At 41.2% G+C, this 20,401-nt stretch overlaps 1 protein-coding gene across 1 annotated transcript; it reads right to left on the bottom strand.

Annotated features, from left to right (window-relative positions):
- Positions 1-412: 412 nt before the first annotated feature.
- Positions 413-12,222, bottom strand: XRCC2 (X-ray repair cross complementing 2). Its single transcript, XM_083377021.1, has 3 exons — positions 12,008-12,222; positions 3,598-3,679; positions 413-2,011 (listed from the first exon to the last, which is right to left on the bottom strand). The coding sequence occupies exons 1-3, from the start codon at positions 12,044-12,046 to the stop codon at positions 1,299-1,301; spliced, it is 834 nt and encodes a 277-aa protein (XP_083233147.1). The 5' UTR covers positions 12,047-12,222; the 3' UTR covers positions 413-1,298.
- Positions 12,223-20,401: the final 8,179 nt, after the last annotated feature.

Below are 20,401 nucleotides of genomic sequence, written 5' to 3'. Positions count from 1 at the left end.
GGACTTCCTCCATGACCCTGTGATTTGCTTAATGACTGCTGTAGATATGGTTCCTACTCAACGTACGACTGCAATGACTTACGATGGATATTCCAGTCCTGATTGTGGTTGTAAATTGAGGACTACCTGTATATGGTGGCTAGGAACCAAATTACCTGATGGCACATAATCAATCAATCAATCAATCAATCAATCAATCAATCTGTACAGTCTCATGTATATGCTCGGAGAAGAAACACACAAAGCATGCATTCAGACATGTCAACAATACTATAATTTCCTGTTCAGGCTGGTTGGGAAATTGTTCCTCCATCTGCAATGTGGATCATTTTTCAGGATTGTTGTGAAGATTGTAACATGGCATATACAAGGGACTTCACTTAAAAGTGGGAAGTGTGACAATTATACATTAACAGAAAGTCGAGAAATATATGGATTTCACCTATAATGTATGTTTAAGACTTTATTTTTAGTCTTGCATATATCTTGAACTTGTTAGTAATAAAATATATGTTGCAAAGCACTGAAATAATCAAAGGCCAATGAAGTTAACATGCACTTTATAGATGCAATATTATTTTTGATACTGCTCTGAGCTGTAGATCAATTTTTATTTGAACAAACCTTGTTTTCTCGAGCTTTTGACATATGACATGCTGAATAAAAATACTGGGGACTTAAGACACATCATGTTCCTTCTAAGAACTTGCTTGTTCTGTCACTGCATCCATGGCTTTCCACTTTTAAACCTACAATTTGAAGAAAAGGCCAATGAAAGTTTTCCAAAGCTATTTCCCTGGTTGAACCCAAGACTTCACAACCCTGGATAGAATGAAGACCTTTGAAATAAGTAAGAACAATTTCCAGGAAATCAGGAAAAAACAAAAAGCATGATATTCGGTGGGTTGAGAAAAAAAATAGTATTCTTATTAAATTTGGTTGCATGCTGTGCATGCATTCAACAAACATATCTTTTCTAACAGAAACAAATGAAGCCCAACTTCAGCGCTCAACCCAGATCTAGCTTGTTTCTGTGCTTGAAAATAATAAGTTTCCACCTTTATTAAATTCTAGACTTAAGTTTTTTAAATCAGCTTCATCAGTTCCCCACTATACACCTGAATATTAGCCCAAAGCTGATCAATGCGCTTTCTAAAATTTAATTTTAGATAACATTAGTACAAAAAATGTAAAAACTCTGTTTCAAAAAATGAACATGTGCCCTTAAAATGAACCTGACTGCACTATCAATGCAGCCTCTCTCTCTCTTTTTTTTTTTTAATAAAAAGAGCTGGCTTTTAAAACTGGATCCCATGTTCCGTAATGCAAAATGAACATTTTACCCTGATATCGTTCCGAATGTGACACCTAGTCATTGAAAACCCTTGGGTGCCATCTGCATGGGGCTGCTTGGAGAAAAAAATCCGGTGGGTGACAAGCTGTTGCCATGGTTTACAAAGAAAAGGGCGGTAGTCTGAACCTGCATCGCAGTCGTTTTTTTCTGAGCTTTCCCCAAAGTTCAGCGACTTCTTCATAAGCGACTGAGTAGTGGCAAACAAAACTAAGTGATGCTCCTTTACAAGCTTTTGGAGAAGACACACGCATCTTTTTAGGTTTGCTTCCTGCAGATTCAGGTTATCTCCCCCGTTGGCCCGGTCTATCCAATAAAAAGCTGATATACTGTCTATAATCAAGAGGGAAAAGGAATGGTGCGACGAAAACATGCTTTCCAGAGAGTAAAGACTGAGCAGCAGCTGAGAGCTGCTGTGGCAGTTAATAAGAAAAAGCCTCTCCAGACAGTGCTTGATGGTGGCCTCGGTGCCTTGAGATGACAACCTGTATTCCAGGATTGTCACTAAACGCAGCATATCGACATGGAAGTCCGTGTCAATAAAGAGCACGCCCACTTCCAAACCACCTCTTGATTTGGGAAGGAGGCAGCGAGCAATGAGGTGATACAGCATTTCTGTTTTTCCCGTTCCTTCTGCACCGTGGAATTCAACAACGTCTCCTGGGGAGCAGTGAAGAGAAGTGTGGTCACATACAATGAATCTGTCCAATTTTTTTTTTCTCGTTTGAAGCCTCACACTTCACATGTCATCCAAAGCAAAAACATATGGAATCTTCTGATTATTGACAGCTCCAATCCAGCATAATTACTGTATTTTTCGTACCATAAGACGCACCGGACCATAAGACGCACTCAGTTTTTAGAGCAGGAAAACAAGAAAAAAAATTCTTTCTCCTTCTCTCTCCCTCTCTTTCTCTCCCTCCCTCTCCCATTGTTCCTTCCTTCCTTCCTTCCTTCCTCCCTTCCTTCCTTCCTTCCTTCCTTCCTTCCTTCCTTCCCTCCCTCCCTCTTTTTCCTTCCCTCTCTGCATTAGAGCAGTACCCGCGGAGGCGGCCCTGCAGCCCGGCTTTCTCTTGCAGAAAGCAAGCTGAAATGGAGTGAGGGAGATTGCCAGAAATGCGAATCGGCCGATCTCGCGCTCTTGCAAACTCCCTCGCTCGGTTTCACCTTCCCTTGCTACAAGAGAAAGCAAGCTGAAATGAGGCAGATTGCAGCAGCACGAGATCAGCCGATTCGCATTCCTGGCAATCTCCGTCACTCCGTTTCAGCCTGCTTTCTCTTGTAGCAAGGGAAGCTGAAACTGAGCGAGGGAGAGTGCAGGAGAGTGAGATTGGCGTTTCTCAGCACGTGCCGATTCGTGCTCCACTTGCAGAGGTTGGGGCTGGCCATACGGATCACCTTTGGACCATAAGACGCACCCTCGTTTCCCCCCCCACTTTTGGGGGAAAAAAGTGCGTCTTATGGTCCGAAAAATACGGTAGTTTGCATTTCCTGGTTTTACAGGAATTAATAAGGAGTAAGTAGCACTATATACAAGGAGATAACTCCAGGGCAAAAATGGAGGAGCAAACATTTGTACATTTATATTTTCTAGAGCTTCCCAAATCTTTATCCAATCTCCAGTGTTCTTATTAAAAACAAAAAACTGAAGGCAAAACTGAACATTTTAAAACTTCTGGAAACCACCAGCTGACATAAGAGAATACAATAAAACAGATTAACAATCACTCTGTAACCATAGAGAGTTTCTTTAAATTTCCAAAATGTGTTAATTTTTAGCGTTAGAGATTGTGTTTTTGGAAGAGAAGAGATTTGTACTACAGGTAGTCCTTGACTTACAACAGTTCATTTAGTGACTGTTCGAGGTTACAATGGAATTGAAAAGTGACTTATGACAATTTCTCACACTGTAGCATCCCCATGGTCACATAATCAAAATTCACACTTGCAACTGACTCACATTTATGACCTTTGCAAGTTGCCAAGGTCAAGCAATCACTTTTTGCAACCCTCTGTCAAGCAAAGCCAACGGGGAAGCCAAATTCACTTAACAACTGCAGTGATTTACTTAACAACTGTGGCAAGAGAGGTCGTAAAACTCACTTAACTGTCTCACTTAACAACAGAAATGTTGGGCTCAATTGTGGGTGTAAGTTGACAACTACCTGTATCTCAAATAATATACACTGGCTGAATATGCAAAATAGCATATTTGCCAGGAAAAGTATATATATATATTTTCAAACCATAAATGGGATATCCTTCCTCAGCGAACAGGCATGGTTCAAGAGTTTTCAGAGAACTTCGACCCTCAAGACGTGCAATCAGCTTTGAAAAAAAAAGGCAAGTCGTTAGATACCATAAATATGTCAATGCACTAAATTTGTAGACTTTTATACAAAGATAATATGAATTCAGTGATTTCACAGTAGCTTAAGTATCTACATTGTATATGTATATAATTAATTTTAAAATTCCAGACATGCTTCAACAGCCTATTCATAGAAAATTATTTTTGTTATAACAGGTAGTCCTTGACTTACAACTGTAATGGAGGTGCCCATTATAGTTGTAGTGACATGGCTGATGTCATGGTTCCAACAGATGAAACTCTTCAAAAGAACTTCGCGTCATTGTTTACTTTAAAGAATCTTTTATTTGAGAAAGTATCGGCACTACATAGTCAAAACCAAAAACTAAATTCCCCTACCCTGGATACAAAGTAACAAAGCATAATTCCCTCCTCCAATAAACAGTCATAAATCACATTCCCCAATTAGCTTGAAGCGGGGGCTTTCTCCCCAGCTCTCCAGCCTGCCAAAACTGTATCAACTCTGGGCCCAATGACCTTGGATTCCCACGGCTGAGTTATTATTGTTATGACTAGCTGGACATTCCCCCTCCCAGCATCAACTAACTCTAAAATCAATAGAGAAAAATGGCTGCATTTCCATCTGTTGTCAAAGTAAGAACATCCAATGTTAGCAGCGTTGACAGCTGACCCATGTGACTGACTGATTTTATGCATTTTTTTTGTGGTGGTTGTTAAGCAAATCCATTGCTCACTATGGGCATTTTTTGCCAAAAACTGTAAGTAAATGCAAAACTTCATAAATTATGGTCAAATGACCAAGGGATGCTGCAAATGACATTAATGCAGGCTGGATGCCAAGTGCCAAGTGCAGTCACATGATTGTGAAGATTATTTGGCAGAGGCCATCAGAACTTCAGAGTTAGACTGTAAATATCTTTTGGAGAGGTCAGTTGCAACTTCAAATGACAGCCAAATGAACAGTTGTAAATCGAAGACTACCTGTAATCAGTGTTTCATAACAAGTTATATAAAGTTTACCTTATTTCTTCATTTTACTAAAATTGCCCAAAGCAGGTACATTTTAAATTGTTTTTAACTTTTGTATCGATCTTTGTTTTTAATCACCCTGTAAACCGCCCTGAGTCCTTCGGGAAAGGGCGGTATATAAATCCAATAAAATAAATACATAAAATAAATAACTTACTACTGCAATCTAAAGACAATTTAATGGCTTTAAAACTAGCATCATTATATTGTACTGAGGAGAAAGTGCCAGAATAACAGCGATCTTAAGGCAGACACAAAATTTAGCCAGAATCACAGCTTCTTTCCAGGAAGGCCTTTCATAATTTCCTATTTTGAAGTGTTAATGGTAATACTAGGTTTTCTAGGAAGTACTGGGCCATAAAGAAAGACCACCAGTATTTCTCCTTTAATCCAGCTTCCTGGTAATATAAAACTCCAGTATTTTCCTAATCTTGGAAGATAAAACAGCTTCTTTTTTATTAAAAAGTTTTGTAAAAATTACAATCCCCAAAACCAACCCACCCCAACCCCCCCTCCCTCCCCCACTTCCCAAAGCTGAACACAGGGTTACAAATATAATAATCATAATCTAACTAACATTAACCAACTATATAAATAACCAAGTTCATAATGCGCTTTAACTCCCCTTTAACGTAAATACAAACAAAATAAAAGTGAACATAATAATGAAAACATAAACAAATTAATATCCAAGTTATTAAACAATACTAATACTAAAAATAATAATACCATATAATTAAAACTAATAAAAATTCCGCTATAATAAACTATTATTAATAACAATCTAAAATTTACCCATAAGCTAAATGGAACTTTTTGGTCCCATATTTATTCTGAATATAATCTATCCATCTTCTCCAGACCGAAATGTATCTTTCTTGTGAATGATCCTTCAGATAAGCAGAAATCTTAGCCATTTCTGCTAAATTTGACACTTTAAACGTCCATTCTTCTATAGTAGGCAAACTATCCTTCTTCCAATATTGCCCTACCAATAACCTTGCAGCTGTTATCAAGTTCAACATCAAGTTAAGTTTCTTCAGTATCACAATCTATAATAACACCCAATAAAAATAGTTGTGGGGTAAACTTTATCTTTCTCTTAAAAAACCTTTGAATGTTCCACCAAATTTTAATCCAAAAAGCTTTTATATTTCTACAAGCCAACCAGTTATGAAAATAAGTGGCATCCAAACTGCCACATCTCCAACATTTGGGCTGTAAATTAGGATACATACAAGACAACCTTTTAGGATCCAAGTGCCATCTATAAAACATTTTATAAAAAATTTCTCTTAAATTTTGGGCCTGGGTAAATTTTACATTTCTAACCCAAATTACCTCCCATATATCCAATGGGATCGGTTAATAAAACAGCTTCTATATTGGAGAATAAGATGAGAAGGAAGGACTCACTGGAGAAGAGCCTAATGCTGGGAAAGATCGAGGGCAATAGAAGAAGGGGACGACAGAGAATGAGGTGGATGGATGGAGTCACTGAAGCAATAGGCGTGAGCCTAGATGGACTCCAGAAGATGGTAGAGGACAGGAAGGCCTGGAGGTACGTTGTCCATGGGGTCGCGATGGGTCGGACATGACTTTGCAACTAACAACAAAAAAAAAATTGGAGAATGTTTTCAACTGTACATTAGGGACCTGATTATTCAGGCAAAAAAAAAAAAACTAAAATGAACTCGAATGCCATCAGTTGGGAATGAATGGGCTTCCAGACTCTCCCATAATTTGGTCCAAGATACAGAATCAAAAGTTGCCTTAAGAGCTGTAATGGTAGCATGCAGTAATACATTGTTGTTTGAATATTTTTCAATTAAGTGATGTAGGACCAAACATTGATCAGTGGTGCCTTTATCTTCTCTAAAACGGGCCTGCTCTTCTGCCATCAAATTTTTATTTTTTTTAATTTTTATTCCATTTATATCCCGCCCTTCTCCGAAGACTCAGGGCGGCTTACAAGCTTAGCAGTAGCCTTCATTCTATGTATATGCCTGCTTATTAGGGCTTTCACACACACCCCAAGCGGCATTATTACAAAGTCAGCTTAATTGCCCCCAACAATCTGGGTCCTCATTTTACCTACCTTGGAAGGATGGAAGGCTGAGTCAACCTTGAGCCTGGTAGGACTCGAACCTGCACTAATTGCAGGCAGCTGGTGTTACTTAAGGAGGCATTAGCCCACTGCTCCACCAATTTCCCTGGCGCAACCAGTTCTTAAGTTTATCTTGGGGGTGCCTAGCTTAAAGTTTACTGATTATGTTAAGTACCTGACCCGAACAGCTAGTCCTCGGCTTACAACCAAAGTTGACCCTAAAATTTCTGTTGCTAAGTGAGATAGTTAAGTGAATTTTATCCCATTTTATGATCTTTCTTGCCAAAAGATCTTAAATGGATCGCTGCAGTTGTTAAATTAGTAACACGGTTGATAAGTGAATCTGACTTCCCCATTGACTTAGCTTGTCAGAAGGTCACAAAAGGGGATCATGTGACCCCAGGACACTGCAACCGTCGTAAATCTGAGACAGTTGCCCAGTGTCTGAAATTTGATCAGGTGATTGTGGGGATACTGCATCAGTTCTAAGTGTGAAAAATGGTCACAGGTCAAATTTTTTGTAGTGCCGTTGTAACTTCAGTCACTAAATGAACTGTTGTAAACCAAGGACCAAGGGACGCGGTGGCTCAGTGGGTTAGGACACTGAGCTTGTCGATCAGAAGGTTGGCAGTTTGGTGGGTCGAATCCCGAGTGCCGCGTAGCAGAGCGAGCGCCTGTTACTCGTCCCAGCTTCTGCCAACCTAGCAGTTCGAAAGCACGTAAAAATGCAAGTAGAAAAATAGGGACCACTACGGTGGGAAGGTAACAGCGTTCCCTGCGCCTTTGGCGTCTAGTCATGCTGGCCACATGACCACGGAGACGTCCTCGGACAAGCGCTGGCTCTTCGACTTTGAAACGGAGATGAGCACCGGCCCCTAGAGTCGGAAACGACTAGCACGCATGTGCGGGGGAACCTTTACCTTAAACCAAGGACTATCCGTAGATAGCAGGGCTGTCGCTCTATTCCCTCTTAAATCTGGAAGTATACGGTAATTGTCAGCTCCCAGTCCCTGATGAACAGCGATGCCAGGATTGAAGTCCACCACACTATGCTATTCTCCAGAAATCCTGGAACAACAGAGACAAGTTCCAGTTGCCCATGTATGTGTTGTTTTCTCCTTAATCTTGAGACTTGATTGCAACATTCAGTTTCCCATTAATTTTCAAGGGAAATCCCATAATCTGCAGAATAAACAAAACTTCTAAAATAGTGGAACCACCAACTTCAGCTGCACTTGTAAACTACAAATTGTTTCAAGGGCAAAGACATTTCCCAAATGACTTTTCTTTTCCTAGACATGCAGGTGTTTTAAAAAAAAACAGTGGTACTTTGGTACTCATCGTTAACTGATTCTGGGAGGTTGCGATGGGTACCAAAAATGACGAGTATCAAACAAGTTTTTCTCATAATGAGTCACAAGGCAGCCAACACGGACAGGTTTTAGCTTGTGCTAAGTACGAAACGAACAATGAGTCCTGGGACAAAGTTTTCACATCAAAATGCACTGAATATCAAATTTGATGAGCTTCAAGGCAGTTGAGTACCAAGGTACTGCTGAAACTTCCTTCCAATTTATCTGAATTTCAGTGTAACCTGTTCACATTCATCAGAGCCAAGCAAATTTAAAAGAAAAACATTTCAGGTTTTTTAAACTGCTACTAATCCTTTCAGGGTCTTCAGATACATATTAAGGTGAAAAATGTAGACAGAACTGAATAGCAGAATTCATGGCCTATTTTAGTTGTTTTCTGGACATATCTTGTTTTTTGTTTGCAACTTTCTTTCTGAGGATATAGTCTTGGAGAACTCAAATACTTGAAAACTTGTTGGGCCTTTTATGGTGATGCTAATCAAATTAACTGTCTAAATATGGGAAATTAACTGTCTAACTATAAATCAATATTTCAAGATGAAATTGCACCATCTTTCGTTAGCCATCAGACACAAATTATTGCAACCCCAAACTCAAGTGGTAGCTTGTTGTGAATAATAACCAATCCTCCAACTCTTTCTGGAAGCTGCAGATCTGCAAGCTACACAACAGTTCCAAATGAAGGCAATATTTAGGCATTTGGCAACAAGCACAGTCATATATGCAGCTGAAGGTTAAATAATTTTTAAGTGTCCATTTTTTCTAACACCCTGGCTTTGCAGACAGAATGGCCCATTTATTTTGGACCACAGTAAAGGTAAAGGTTCCCCTGCACATGCGTGCTAGTAGTTTCTGACTCTAGGGGCCGGTGCTCATCTCCGTTTCAAAGCCGAAGAGCCAGTGCTTGTCCGAGGACATCTCCGTGGTCATGTGGCCGGCATGACTAGACGCCAAAGGCGCACGGAACGCTGTTACCTTCCCACCGTAGTGGTCCCTATTTTTCTACTTGCATTTTTACGTGCTTTCGAACTGCTAGGTTGGCAGAAGCTGGGACGAATAACAGGCGCTCACTCTGTTACGGGGCACTCGGGATTCGACCTGCCAAACTGCCGACCTTCCGATCGACAAGCTCAGTGTCCTAACCCACTGAGCCACCGCGTCCCTTGAACCACAGGCTTCATGGCATTTAACAAGAAATTCCTGGAAAACACACGCAGGGAGCTAAAGCAATATGGATTTTTGTGTTAGGTGGACAAGTCTCTCAATTTAATGGGATGCTTTGTTTTAATATTTCAAATCTCCTGAGATTCAAAAAGATAGAAATGGACATGTTCCCAAAGGCATCACATGGCAAGTTGTTACACGTCTGTGTAATATTTTTGACCCATAATCTTGTCACTGAGTTTATTTTTGCTGAAGTTTAATTTCTTTTAGTAATGACTTTTTAAAAAGCAAATATCAAATAATTAAGTTTCAGCTCTTGCCGCTCACTTCTCTATGGGAGGATCAGTGATGAAAACCCTTTGTACTTTAGGGCAACAGTGTAGTTATTTTTTATTGTAGCTTTCCACTTTCAATTTCCACAGAAAGAATTTTGACAAATGAAAATATTGAAACTTGGGATAGACAAAATTCAGCTAACAAATAAATCAGTCTTCTCAACTTTTGTCTCCAAAAAGGTTGTACAGGCTGTAGAATGGGAATAACTTGGTGAAAAAATGCACATTCTGGAGAGAGAGAGATGTTCCTGAGAATGGGCTCCAGCATGAATCCAAAAGCTTGGAGGATGTCCCGGTGACTGACTCAGACTGGATCCAGCAACATTATCTTGGAACACTTATATTTTGCCTTCATTCGAAATGCATATTCTGTCTATGTAAGACCCAAATTTACAAGATTACATTATATCTCCAGTTAAAAGATTAAAAGATCAGGTGGCTAGTTACAAATAAGATTCAGAGGCTCTAAAATACCAGCATTTAAAAAAAATACTCTTGAATTGAGCTTAGTTTTTGCTTACTGCATATCCATGTAATACTTTTGGTAATGTGGACATGGTTCATTACCTTTTTTCCAGGATCTTTTTAAATTTCCTAATCTAGAATACAGCTCTGAGGTTTCCTGGTGGTATTCTATAAAGCACTTAACCAAGGTAGATTTTGCTGATCTTCCCAATTCCAGACAAACTTAACAAGCAGCTGCAATCAAATGACGGATAGTTTGCCTTGGTAATTTTTTATTTAAAAAATTGCTTAGTTTCTGCTTTTCTAACTACTTAGCAAGTCATTCTTGCTATTTATTGTGAACTAAATTGTAGAACTCCTCTCACTATTATGGGCAACTGCCCTACAAGGGCTTGGATATTTTTGACAGAGAAAAAACAGCAAGTCCTTAAGTGCTGATGCAAATTATTATAATAATTTAAACACTAATGCACCTGTGTTTTTCATTCATGTTTACGCTCTGGTTTTTAAGGGAAAGTTAAGTGCAGTGATTTAGCATCATGCTGTGTGCACTGACATCCTGGGAGAGCCAGAAAGAAATAAAAGGAAAAAAGCCATACCCAAACCAACCACTGTCACCACAGTTTCAAGCAATGATATTAAATATTAATCTTCATAAAAGGTTGTACTTTTGATCACACTCTAAACAGATTTTTAAAAACTCCACTGGCTGAATAAATTGCAGAATTCCACCTTGCTATCTATTTGAGATCTTTTAATCTCACTTTAGCTGCAAAGAGTTCTAGGCAAAATCACTGCTTTCCATTATTGTCACTTTATATTTCAGAAGGGGTTCTGAGCGCTGGATTAAATTAGGAAAATAAGTAACCTAAACAGAAAACTTGTTGACCATTTTAGCAACTATTATAACCTCACGGGGCCAACCCTTGGAGGTTTGTCATAATTCATGACACATAAAAAAGTTTTTCAGCTGTCTCAACAGTTGTAAAAAAACAAAACAAAACCAAACTTTAATAAGCTTTGTGAGTTGCAAAGCAGAAAAAGCAAAAACTGGAGACACAACCAAATGACAGACATCCAGACAAACTGTTGATTTCTTAAAGCTCTTAAAGCCAGCCTGCTGTCTGAATGGCTGGCATCAGTCTGTTGCAGAGTGAAGTCAGCTTACATATTGCTTGGTAAAAAGTTTCAGGGTTTTTTTCCCAACCTGGATGGACTTAGCAAGGTTTTATCCAGTTCATATCCCTCTTCTGCTCTGGGTTATTGGAATGGCACATAAGAGGAGGACACCAACTTTGTGCCAATAGCTTTACAACTGACATGTTATCTTTTCCACAGCTGCCTTTATTAACGTCCACACACCTTTTGCAGCTCTGTGTCTGTGTAATTTCCATGCACTTTGCATCCTACACAGATTTTAAAAGCAGAATTTCTCAATTTTAGCAAGTTGGGTGGACTTCAACTCCCAGAATTCCCCAGCCAGCGTTGCTGGGGAATTCTGGGAGTTGAAATTCATTCAGCTTAAAGTTGCTGAGGTTGAGAAGCACTCCACTGACTTCATTTCCCATAATCCCCAACTACCCCGATGAAACTAGAAGGCCAATCTTTCTGGTTGGAAAGCTGATTTAAAGCAAATGGACGGTTTTAGGGCCACAGGTCCATGCAACAAGAACAAAAAGGGACACTGGAGAGAAGTGAGGAAGGAGGTGAATCTTTCACAGCAGAATCACAGTGGAGCCTCCATTATCTGCAGCAGTATATCATCTCGTCTGATGGGACACTCCTCCATCAGGAAACGGCCTGTCTCCTCCCCTTCCCGTGCAGGAGCCGGCGAACCGGTACCTGCCTCACCTGGGCACCCGACTCCGACTTCGACAGCCCGTTGGTCATCGCTCAGGCCGAGAGCGCGCAAAAGCGCCCTCACCGAAGCAGGCACTGACCACCGGACCTCAACGCCTCCAGCGCGCATGCGTCATCCCGCCATTCGAGCAGGCGCGTTTGGCTCCTCAAGGCCGCTTCGCCAGAAGGATCTCGGTTAGGGCTTTCTGCCTGACGGCCACGAAATTCTGCTCTGCGCACGCGCAATACGCATTCCGGCTCTCTTGCGCCCCCGTGCAGCTCATAGCGCTTTGCGTTGGGTGGAGATTTTCATCCTCGTCTCTTTTGCCGCAAGTTTTGTTAGGCGGCAGCCAAGAGCTACTAATGGTTGTGTATCTCTGCTGCCCTCTCGTGGTTGTCTACATTTGGCAGCCCAGACGACATCGAGAGATAAAAGAGAATATTGCACTAAATGCTGTACTGTAGTGCACTGTACTATACTTGTAGTATCTGCAAATTAGTCACTTGCAACATAATTCCACATTTTCTGTTCTTGTAAATCAATCTTGCTTCCCCAAGGCTGATGCACTCCTTCTTACATGGCCTTTTGTTTTTAAAAAAAATCTCCGCTTTTAAAGACATCATCAACTGAATTGAACACAGATTTCTTAGCAAGGATGGAACTGTTGATATGATTTAGGCACTACAAATCTAGCCAATGGACCTTTTGATCAGTGCTTTTCAAACCTAACAAGTTTAAGATGTGCAAACATTTAACTCATAGAATTTCCCAGCCAGCATGTATCAGTTTTGTTCTTTCCTGGAAATACTCTGTCATGGTCACTTATATCTTAATCAGATCACATATGACTTCACTTACAACTACTAGTTTAGCAACAGTTCAAAGTTACAACTATGCTGAAAGAAGTGTCTTATAACCAGTCCTCACACTTAACCGTTGCAGCATTCCTACAGTCACATGGGCAAAATTCAGGCATTTGGAAATTGGCATGTAACTGTGATGGTTGCAGAGTCCTGGGATCACTTGATCACCATTTGCTACTTTTCTAGTCATCTTCCAAAAAGCAAAACCAATGGGGCCATCCAGATTCACTTAGCAAGTATGTGGTTCACTTAATGTGGCAAAAAAGGTCATAAAATTGGACACAACTTACTTAAAAAATACCCTACAGTGGTACCCTGGTACTCAACTGCTTTAAAACTCATCAAATTTGATACTCAATGCATTTTGATATGAAAATTTTGTTCCGGTACTCATCATTTGTTTTTTGCTCAATGCACAAGCTAGAACTTGTCACTGTTGACTGCCTTGTGACTCACTATGTTATTACTTATGGGAAAAATTTGTTTGGTACTCATCGCATCTCCCAGGACAAATTAATGATGAGTATTGAGGTACCACTGGGATGTGGTTGCAAGTTAAGAACTACTTGTATTACAATGTGCTGCCCAGAGGCTTCCCTTGAAGATCACTCAGAATCAGCTCAGCTCATGTGACTACTCTGGAATTCAGAGTGTGGGCAATTGAAGGTGTATCCAGGTATTCTCATATATCATCTCTGCTGGGCCAGCTGTACCGGTTACCAGTAACCTTTGGACTACAGGTCTACAACATGTGTAGAAAAGGGGCGGGGCTTTAAACATGCAATTGTGGTGGCCATCTTGACTTTTCCATGCTTTCCCTGCAATACTTCAGTGGTCCATATTCTAAAATATGAATTTGATCCTGTAACTCCTAAGGAAGTGGACAGGATTATGAGAAGGTTGAGCTCCTCCACATGCTTACTGGACCCGTGCCCTTCCTGGCTGGCCTATGCAGCTCGAGAGGGGACACGAGGCTGGTTCCTAGCGGTCATCTCTGCTTCTCTGAGTGAGGGTCACTTCCCCACCGCCTTGAAGGAGGCGGTGGTGAGACCTCTCCTCAAGAAGCCCACCTTGGACCCATCCTCTTTGAATAACTTTCGTCCAGTCTCCAATCTTCGCTTCCTTGCGAAGGTTGTTGAGAGTGTGGTGGCGCACCAACTTCCTCAGATCCTGGATGAAGCGGTTTATCTAGACCCGTACCAATCGGGTTTCAGGCCGGGCTACAGCACGGAGATGGCATTGGTCGCTCTGATGAATGATCTCTGGAGAGCCCGGGACAGGGGCCATTCCTCTGTCCTAGTCTTATTAGACCTCTCGGCGGCTTTCGATACCATCGACCATGGTATCTTGCTGCGACGCCTCAGGGGACTGGGAGTGGGAGGCACGGTTCTGCGTTGGTTCTCCTCCTTTCTCCAGGGTCGCTCGCAGTCGGTGCTGACAGGGGGACAGAGGTCGACCCCGAGGCCTCTCGCTTGCGGAGTCCCTCAGGGGTCGGTCCTCTCGCCTCTCCTGTTCAACATCTACATGAAACCGCTGGGTGAGATCATTCGCAGTTTTGGAGTAGGGTACCATCAGTATGCTGATGACACCCAGCTTTTTATCTCAACTCCAAACAATATCAGTGATGCCCTAGACGTGATGTCCCGCTGCCTGAAAGCGGTCCGGGAATGGATGGGGAGAAACAGGCTTCAACTGAACCCGGACAAGACTGAATGGCTGTACGTACCGGCAAGCCAGGATATTCAGAACGTCCCACTGCTTAACATTGGGGACAAGTTACTTCCACCTGTTGATAGGGCCCGCAACCTGGGTGTCCTCCTAGACTCGCAGCTCTCCCTGGAAGACCACATAGGAGCTGTGACCAAGGGGGCCTTCTCCCGGGTTTGACTAGTTCGCCAACTACGGCCTTATCTGGACCTGGATTCCTTACGTACAGTCACCCATGCCCTTGTGACCTCTCGCCTAGACTATTGTAACGCTCTCTACATGGGGCTGCCCTTGAGATCCACTCGGAAGCTTCAACTGGTGCAAAGTGCGGCGGCACGGACACTCTTGGGAGCCTCCCGATACTCCCATATCACACCTCTCCTCTGTGCGCTGCACTGGCTTCCGGTTGCCTTCCGTGTGAAGTTCAAGGTGCTAACAATGACATACAAAGCCCTACATGGCATGGGTCCGGACTACCTACGGGAGCACCTTCTGCCGATGTCAGCACCCCACCGTCCTGTGCGCTCCCACAGAGAGGGCCTCCTCAGGGTGCCACCGCTCAAGGAATGTCGGCTGGTGGCCCCCAGGGGGAGGGCATTCTCAGTAGGTGCGCCAGCCCTCTGGAACAGCTTACCAACCGAAATCCGGATGGCCCCTGACCTCCGTACCTTCCGTCGCGACTTAAAAACTTTCCTGTTCCAGCAGTCCGGCCTGGCATGATAGCGTTAATTGGGGTCCCAGTTTGTTTTCATTAGTGTTTCTTATTATTTTTATTGTTCAATCTGTATACATTCCTTCCTCTGTACACCGCCCCGAGTCCCTCGGGAGAAGGGCGGTTTATAAAAAACTAATAAATAAATAAATAATAAAATAAATAAATAAAATAGTGCACAATCTATACCACCATCATGCCTAACAAAATTTGAAAAGTATTGTTGCAATTGTGCCAAGAGCTGTTAATTTCTCATGTCATGTTTCTGCTTTCAGAGTATCAGCTATGTATTTTAAGAGCCAACTATGAACTGTATTTGCATGTGAAGCTGACTCCTAAGTTTAATTAAGCATGGTTTCCCAATTAGCCCTTATTTTTGGTGTTTACCTGACCCTTTGCAGCAGCATTTAATCACATGGCTGGGTTTGCACGGTGCAGTGATCCATTATTTATGTTGAGCGAGCCCAGCCATAACTTTCAGACTAAAAATCTTAACCGAAACTCTTTGCTTGTCAACTGAGTGGTTCATATATCAGGCAGAGGCAATAAAACACAAAAGATATGACAACAGATCAATTGTCAGCAGAAGCAGCTATAGGGCTGAAGGGCAAGGAAGAAACATGCATTGTGATGCATGTCAATACCAACCCTGTAATTTATCCATTTGTGTCTGACATCAGCAGGGCTGTTAAAAAAGTCAGGATAATGGCTATGAGACCATGAGATCAAAGCACTGTCTTTTTAAACATGCATTATGCGCATAAAATGATAGTGCTTTGATTACAGTTGTGGCTGCCATTTTGAAACCTTCTCCACACACCTCTGAAGATGAGCTGCAAATCCAGAAGTCTTTGTGATGTTTCCTTGTGATGCTAGAATAAACTTTTTCTTTCCTCTCTCTCTCACTTCCAGATTCTATTCTATTCTATTCTATTCTATTCTATTCTATTCTATTCTATTCTATTCTATTCTATTCTATTCTATTCTATTCTATTCTATTCTTATTCTATTCTATTCTAAACAAACTTGCAAGATTCTGTTAATATAGCTTCATAATAAAGTAGAATTAGCTCATCTACCTAGTAAGGCTGACATGGTATCACTTAAAGCAAAATGCTTACCTGGCAATAGCTAATATGCAGTAAAATGTACAAGTAGTTTTTGACTTACAACCATTTGTTTAGTGACAGTTCGAAGGTACAACGGCAATGAAAAAGTAACTTATGACCGGTTTTTACACTTAAAATCATCGTGGTATCCCTATGGTCACGTGTTCAAGATCTGAGCACTCGGCAACTGGAATATATTTAGGATGGTTACAGAATCGTGATGTCGTGAGATCACCATTTGTAACTTTCCCAGCCAACTTCCAAGAAGCAAACTCTACGAGGGAAGCCAGATTCATTTAATCGCCACACAATTGACTTAACACCTGCAGTGATTCGCTTAAGAAGTATGATCAAAAAAGTCATAAATCGGGGGAAAGCTCACATAACAACCGACCCACTTAGCAATGGAAATTTTGGGGTCAGTTGTGGTAGTAAATCATGGATTACCCCTATTCATTGTTCGGAAGTTCATTAGTGTTTTGAGGGAGAAAACCAAAATGAACGGTGATGTTAAGTTAGATTCAGCACTTCTCTAGCGCTGTCTTCAAAAACAAGCTCTTAATGGATTGTGGTAGTTAAAAAAGAAGACATATATTAGATCAATACCTTTCCCCTGTCAGAATTGAGCCAGGCTCACATTTATTATCTGCTATATGGGACAGAAAATCAATTGTACCAGGTCATAGAGTCTTTTGTTTCTGCCTCTCAGGGGCTCTCCTGCCAAATATGTGTTTTTGTAATGAGTGCTACCAACTACAGGGCTTGAGAAATATGCTGCTTCGGCAAACTGATCATCCAAGTTGCTGCAGATCAAAGAAAACACAGAAAGAAGGGGTGCTATGTGCTTAAAAGCTGATGTCGGCAAAGGAAAACCTTATTTATGTATTTATATTTTAATTAATTAATTAATTAATTAATTAATTAATTAATTAATTATGAGACTTGTATGCCGCCCTATCTCCTGAAGGACTCAGGGCGGCTAACAACAATAAAATACAATAAATACAAATATTAAAAAAGAACTAAATTATATTGAAGTCCCACTAAAACCAATAAAAACATTTAAAATCATAAGTAAAACCCCATTATCATCAGTCCAGGTCGGCCTGTTGGAAAAGATATGTCTTAAGGTCGCGACGAAAGGACTGAAGGTCTGGGGCCATCCGGATCTCAAGGGGAGCTGATTCCACAGGGCAGGTGCCCCGACAGAGAAGGCCCTCCCCCTGGGGGTCGCCAGCTGACATTGTCTAGCCGACGACACCCTGAGGAGGCCCTCTCTGTGCAAGCACACAGGGCGATGGGAAATCGTTCCTGGCAGCAGACGGTCCTGCAAATATCCCAGGCCTAAGCCATGTAGGGCTTTATAGGTAAGGACCAGCACCTTGAATCTCACCCAGAGGGCAACCGGTAACTAATGCAGCTCGCGCAGGAGGGGTGTAATAAGGGAGTATCGGGATGGTCCCATCACAACCCGCGCGGCCACATTCTGCACCAGCTGAAGCCTCCGGGTGGTCTTCAAGGGCAGCCCCATGTAGAGAGCATATTAGCTTAGTTTTCATTGGGTTGCAAAATCTGATCAACATGATTGCAAGGGCCATCTTGACCCTCATGCCTGGTATTTAGACAACATAGTTTGGATCATAAAATAGATCACCACTTTTAAGCCAACTCATTAGGCTGGTTTATCACTTGCTGCACCATGACCATCTGGAAAACTGGGCTAACTGAGTAACCAATATGAAAAAGTCATATGAACACAGTGGTCCTTGAATTACAACTGAAATTTAGTCTGGAATTACTGTTGTATGTCGTGCTGGTTGTTAACGAATCACCATGCCAAATGCAGGCCAGTTGGCAAGCACCCAAAATGCAATCACATGACCTAATCTGGGGCCCCGAACGTAAAAACTCTGATTCCGGGTCATAAGTAGCCCCAGCCCTAGAGACGTCTGTCCTAACTTCAACTGGCTGCTAAGCAACTGGGCATAAGTCAGGGACTCCCTATGTATGTGTATATATGGCTTTACTGTCACAAGCATTGCATTTCACATATTATTTCTGTAATACATGATTCCTTTATTGTCTTTATTTGACTAGCCCAGGGATCTCTAACAAGGAGTCAAAAAGGCAATAGGACAGTTGCAACTGTACGACACCCCCCCATATACCATAGGACAGGGGTCTTCAAACTTGGCAACATTAAGACCTGTGGACTTCAACTCCCAGAATTCAACTCCCCAGGCTGGCTGAGGAATTCTGGGAGTTGAAATCCACAAGTTTTAACGTTGCCAAGTTTGAAGACCCCTGCCATAGGACAATCAACAGTATTATTAGCCTCCTGGATCCTGTGTATAAAAAAAATGATATTGATAAAGAAAATTAAACAAGCTAGTTTCATTATTATCCTATATTCAAAGACTTTCCACTCTCAAATACATATGACCCAAACTCACATTATAGGTAATACAAATTTAGTGGCCATTCAAAGTTACAACAGCACGGAGAAAAGCAACTTACGGCTACTTCTCACACATAAAATTGCTGCAAGGCTTCCAAGTCTCATGCTCAAAATTTGGATGCATGACCTATGGCATGTAGTTATGAGGGTTGCCTTGGTAACCTTCCCTGCCAGCTTCTGACAAGCAAAGTCAGTGGGGAAAGCCAGATTTGCTTAATGACTGCACGATTTACTTAACAACTGCAGTGATTCACTTAACAACAACGCTAGCTAAAAAGATTGCAAAATGGGGCAAAACTCAAAATGTTTTGATTTTCAGCAAAAATATTGTCTTTCCTCTTATAATTTATATTTTTCAATCTATTATATGGTAAGATTCTCTCTCCAATATTCAACAGACTTTTTGATGGTTGTTTTGGACTATTGCCTGAGTCCATTTGCAAATGGTTTTGTGCTTGATATAAAACGAATGCTACTCCAGAATTCTTTTTGCAATCAATTATTTAGGGTTTAATCAACATTAACGCAAAACAAGGTACAGAGGGTGAGAAACAGACACACATTGTGGCCAAAGATTTCGGCACAGTCTGGTCAAAAAGTCAAAGTGACAGTTGCAATGATTTAATCAAAGCTCTGATTGTATTTATGAATGTTGCATAAAAATTCAAAATCTTTTTTTAACGTCACTCTGTACACACTCCTGATTGTAGCATATGAACCACTGGGATCAAACACTAATTTTCTGTTTTAAAAAGTTCTATATAAATTACAGCCAAGAAAACTACAAGGTTGTGCCCAGGAATCAACCATCACGATAGTCCCCGACTTATGACTACAACTGGGACCACAGTTTCCATTACTAAATAAGGCTAAACAAGTTAAGATGTGCCCAATTTTATTATCTTTTTTGCCCTGGTTGTTAAGAAAATCACTGCAGTTGTTAATTGTATCATGCAGTCGTTAAGCAAATCTGGCTTCCCCCATTGATCTGGCTTGTTGGAAGCCAGCTGGGAAGGTCATCAATGATGGATCACATGACCTCAGGACAGTCCAACCATCGTAAATACATGTGGGTTTGCAAAGTGCCCAAATTCTGGTAAGATGGCCATGGGATGCTGCAATGGTTTTAAGTGTACCAGTTTTAAGTCACTTTTTTCAATACCGTTGTAACTTTGGTCACTAAATGAAAGATGGTAAGTCGAGGACTACCTGCACAAAGGAGAGGTCCAAGAAGATAAATTGACTTGTGTAATCAGTTACTCTAGTTCTGCTCGCCCTCTTACAGCAAGTCATATTTAACTGCTATTATTAATTATGGCAAATGCTCTTTTTTAAAAGATCATCTATGTTCAACTTGTTGTCCACTTTAGCCAACAGGTACATTTCTCAGTAATTATTATGAAAGCGTAGAAGTAGGTACACAGGTAGTCCTTGACTTACAACCACAACAGTTTTGCGGTCATAAATTGTGTCAGACATTTTTTATGACTTTTATTGCAATGGCTGTTAAGGGATTTACTGCTTTACTGCTTTCTCTTTTTTATTATTAGTTTTAT

The sequence above is a fragment of the Vipera ursinii genome (genome assembly GCF_947247035.1).
Source record: "Vipera ursinii genome assembly, chromosome: Z".
Lineage (NCBI taxonomy): Eukaryota > Metazoa > Chordata > Lepidosauria > Squamata > Viperidae > Vipera > Vipera ursinii.
This window is presented reverse-complemented; position numbering and strand designations above follow the sequence as displayed.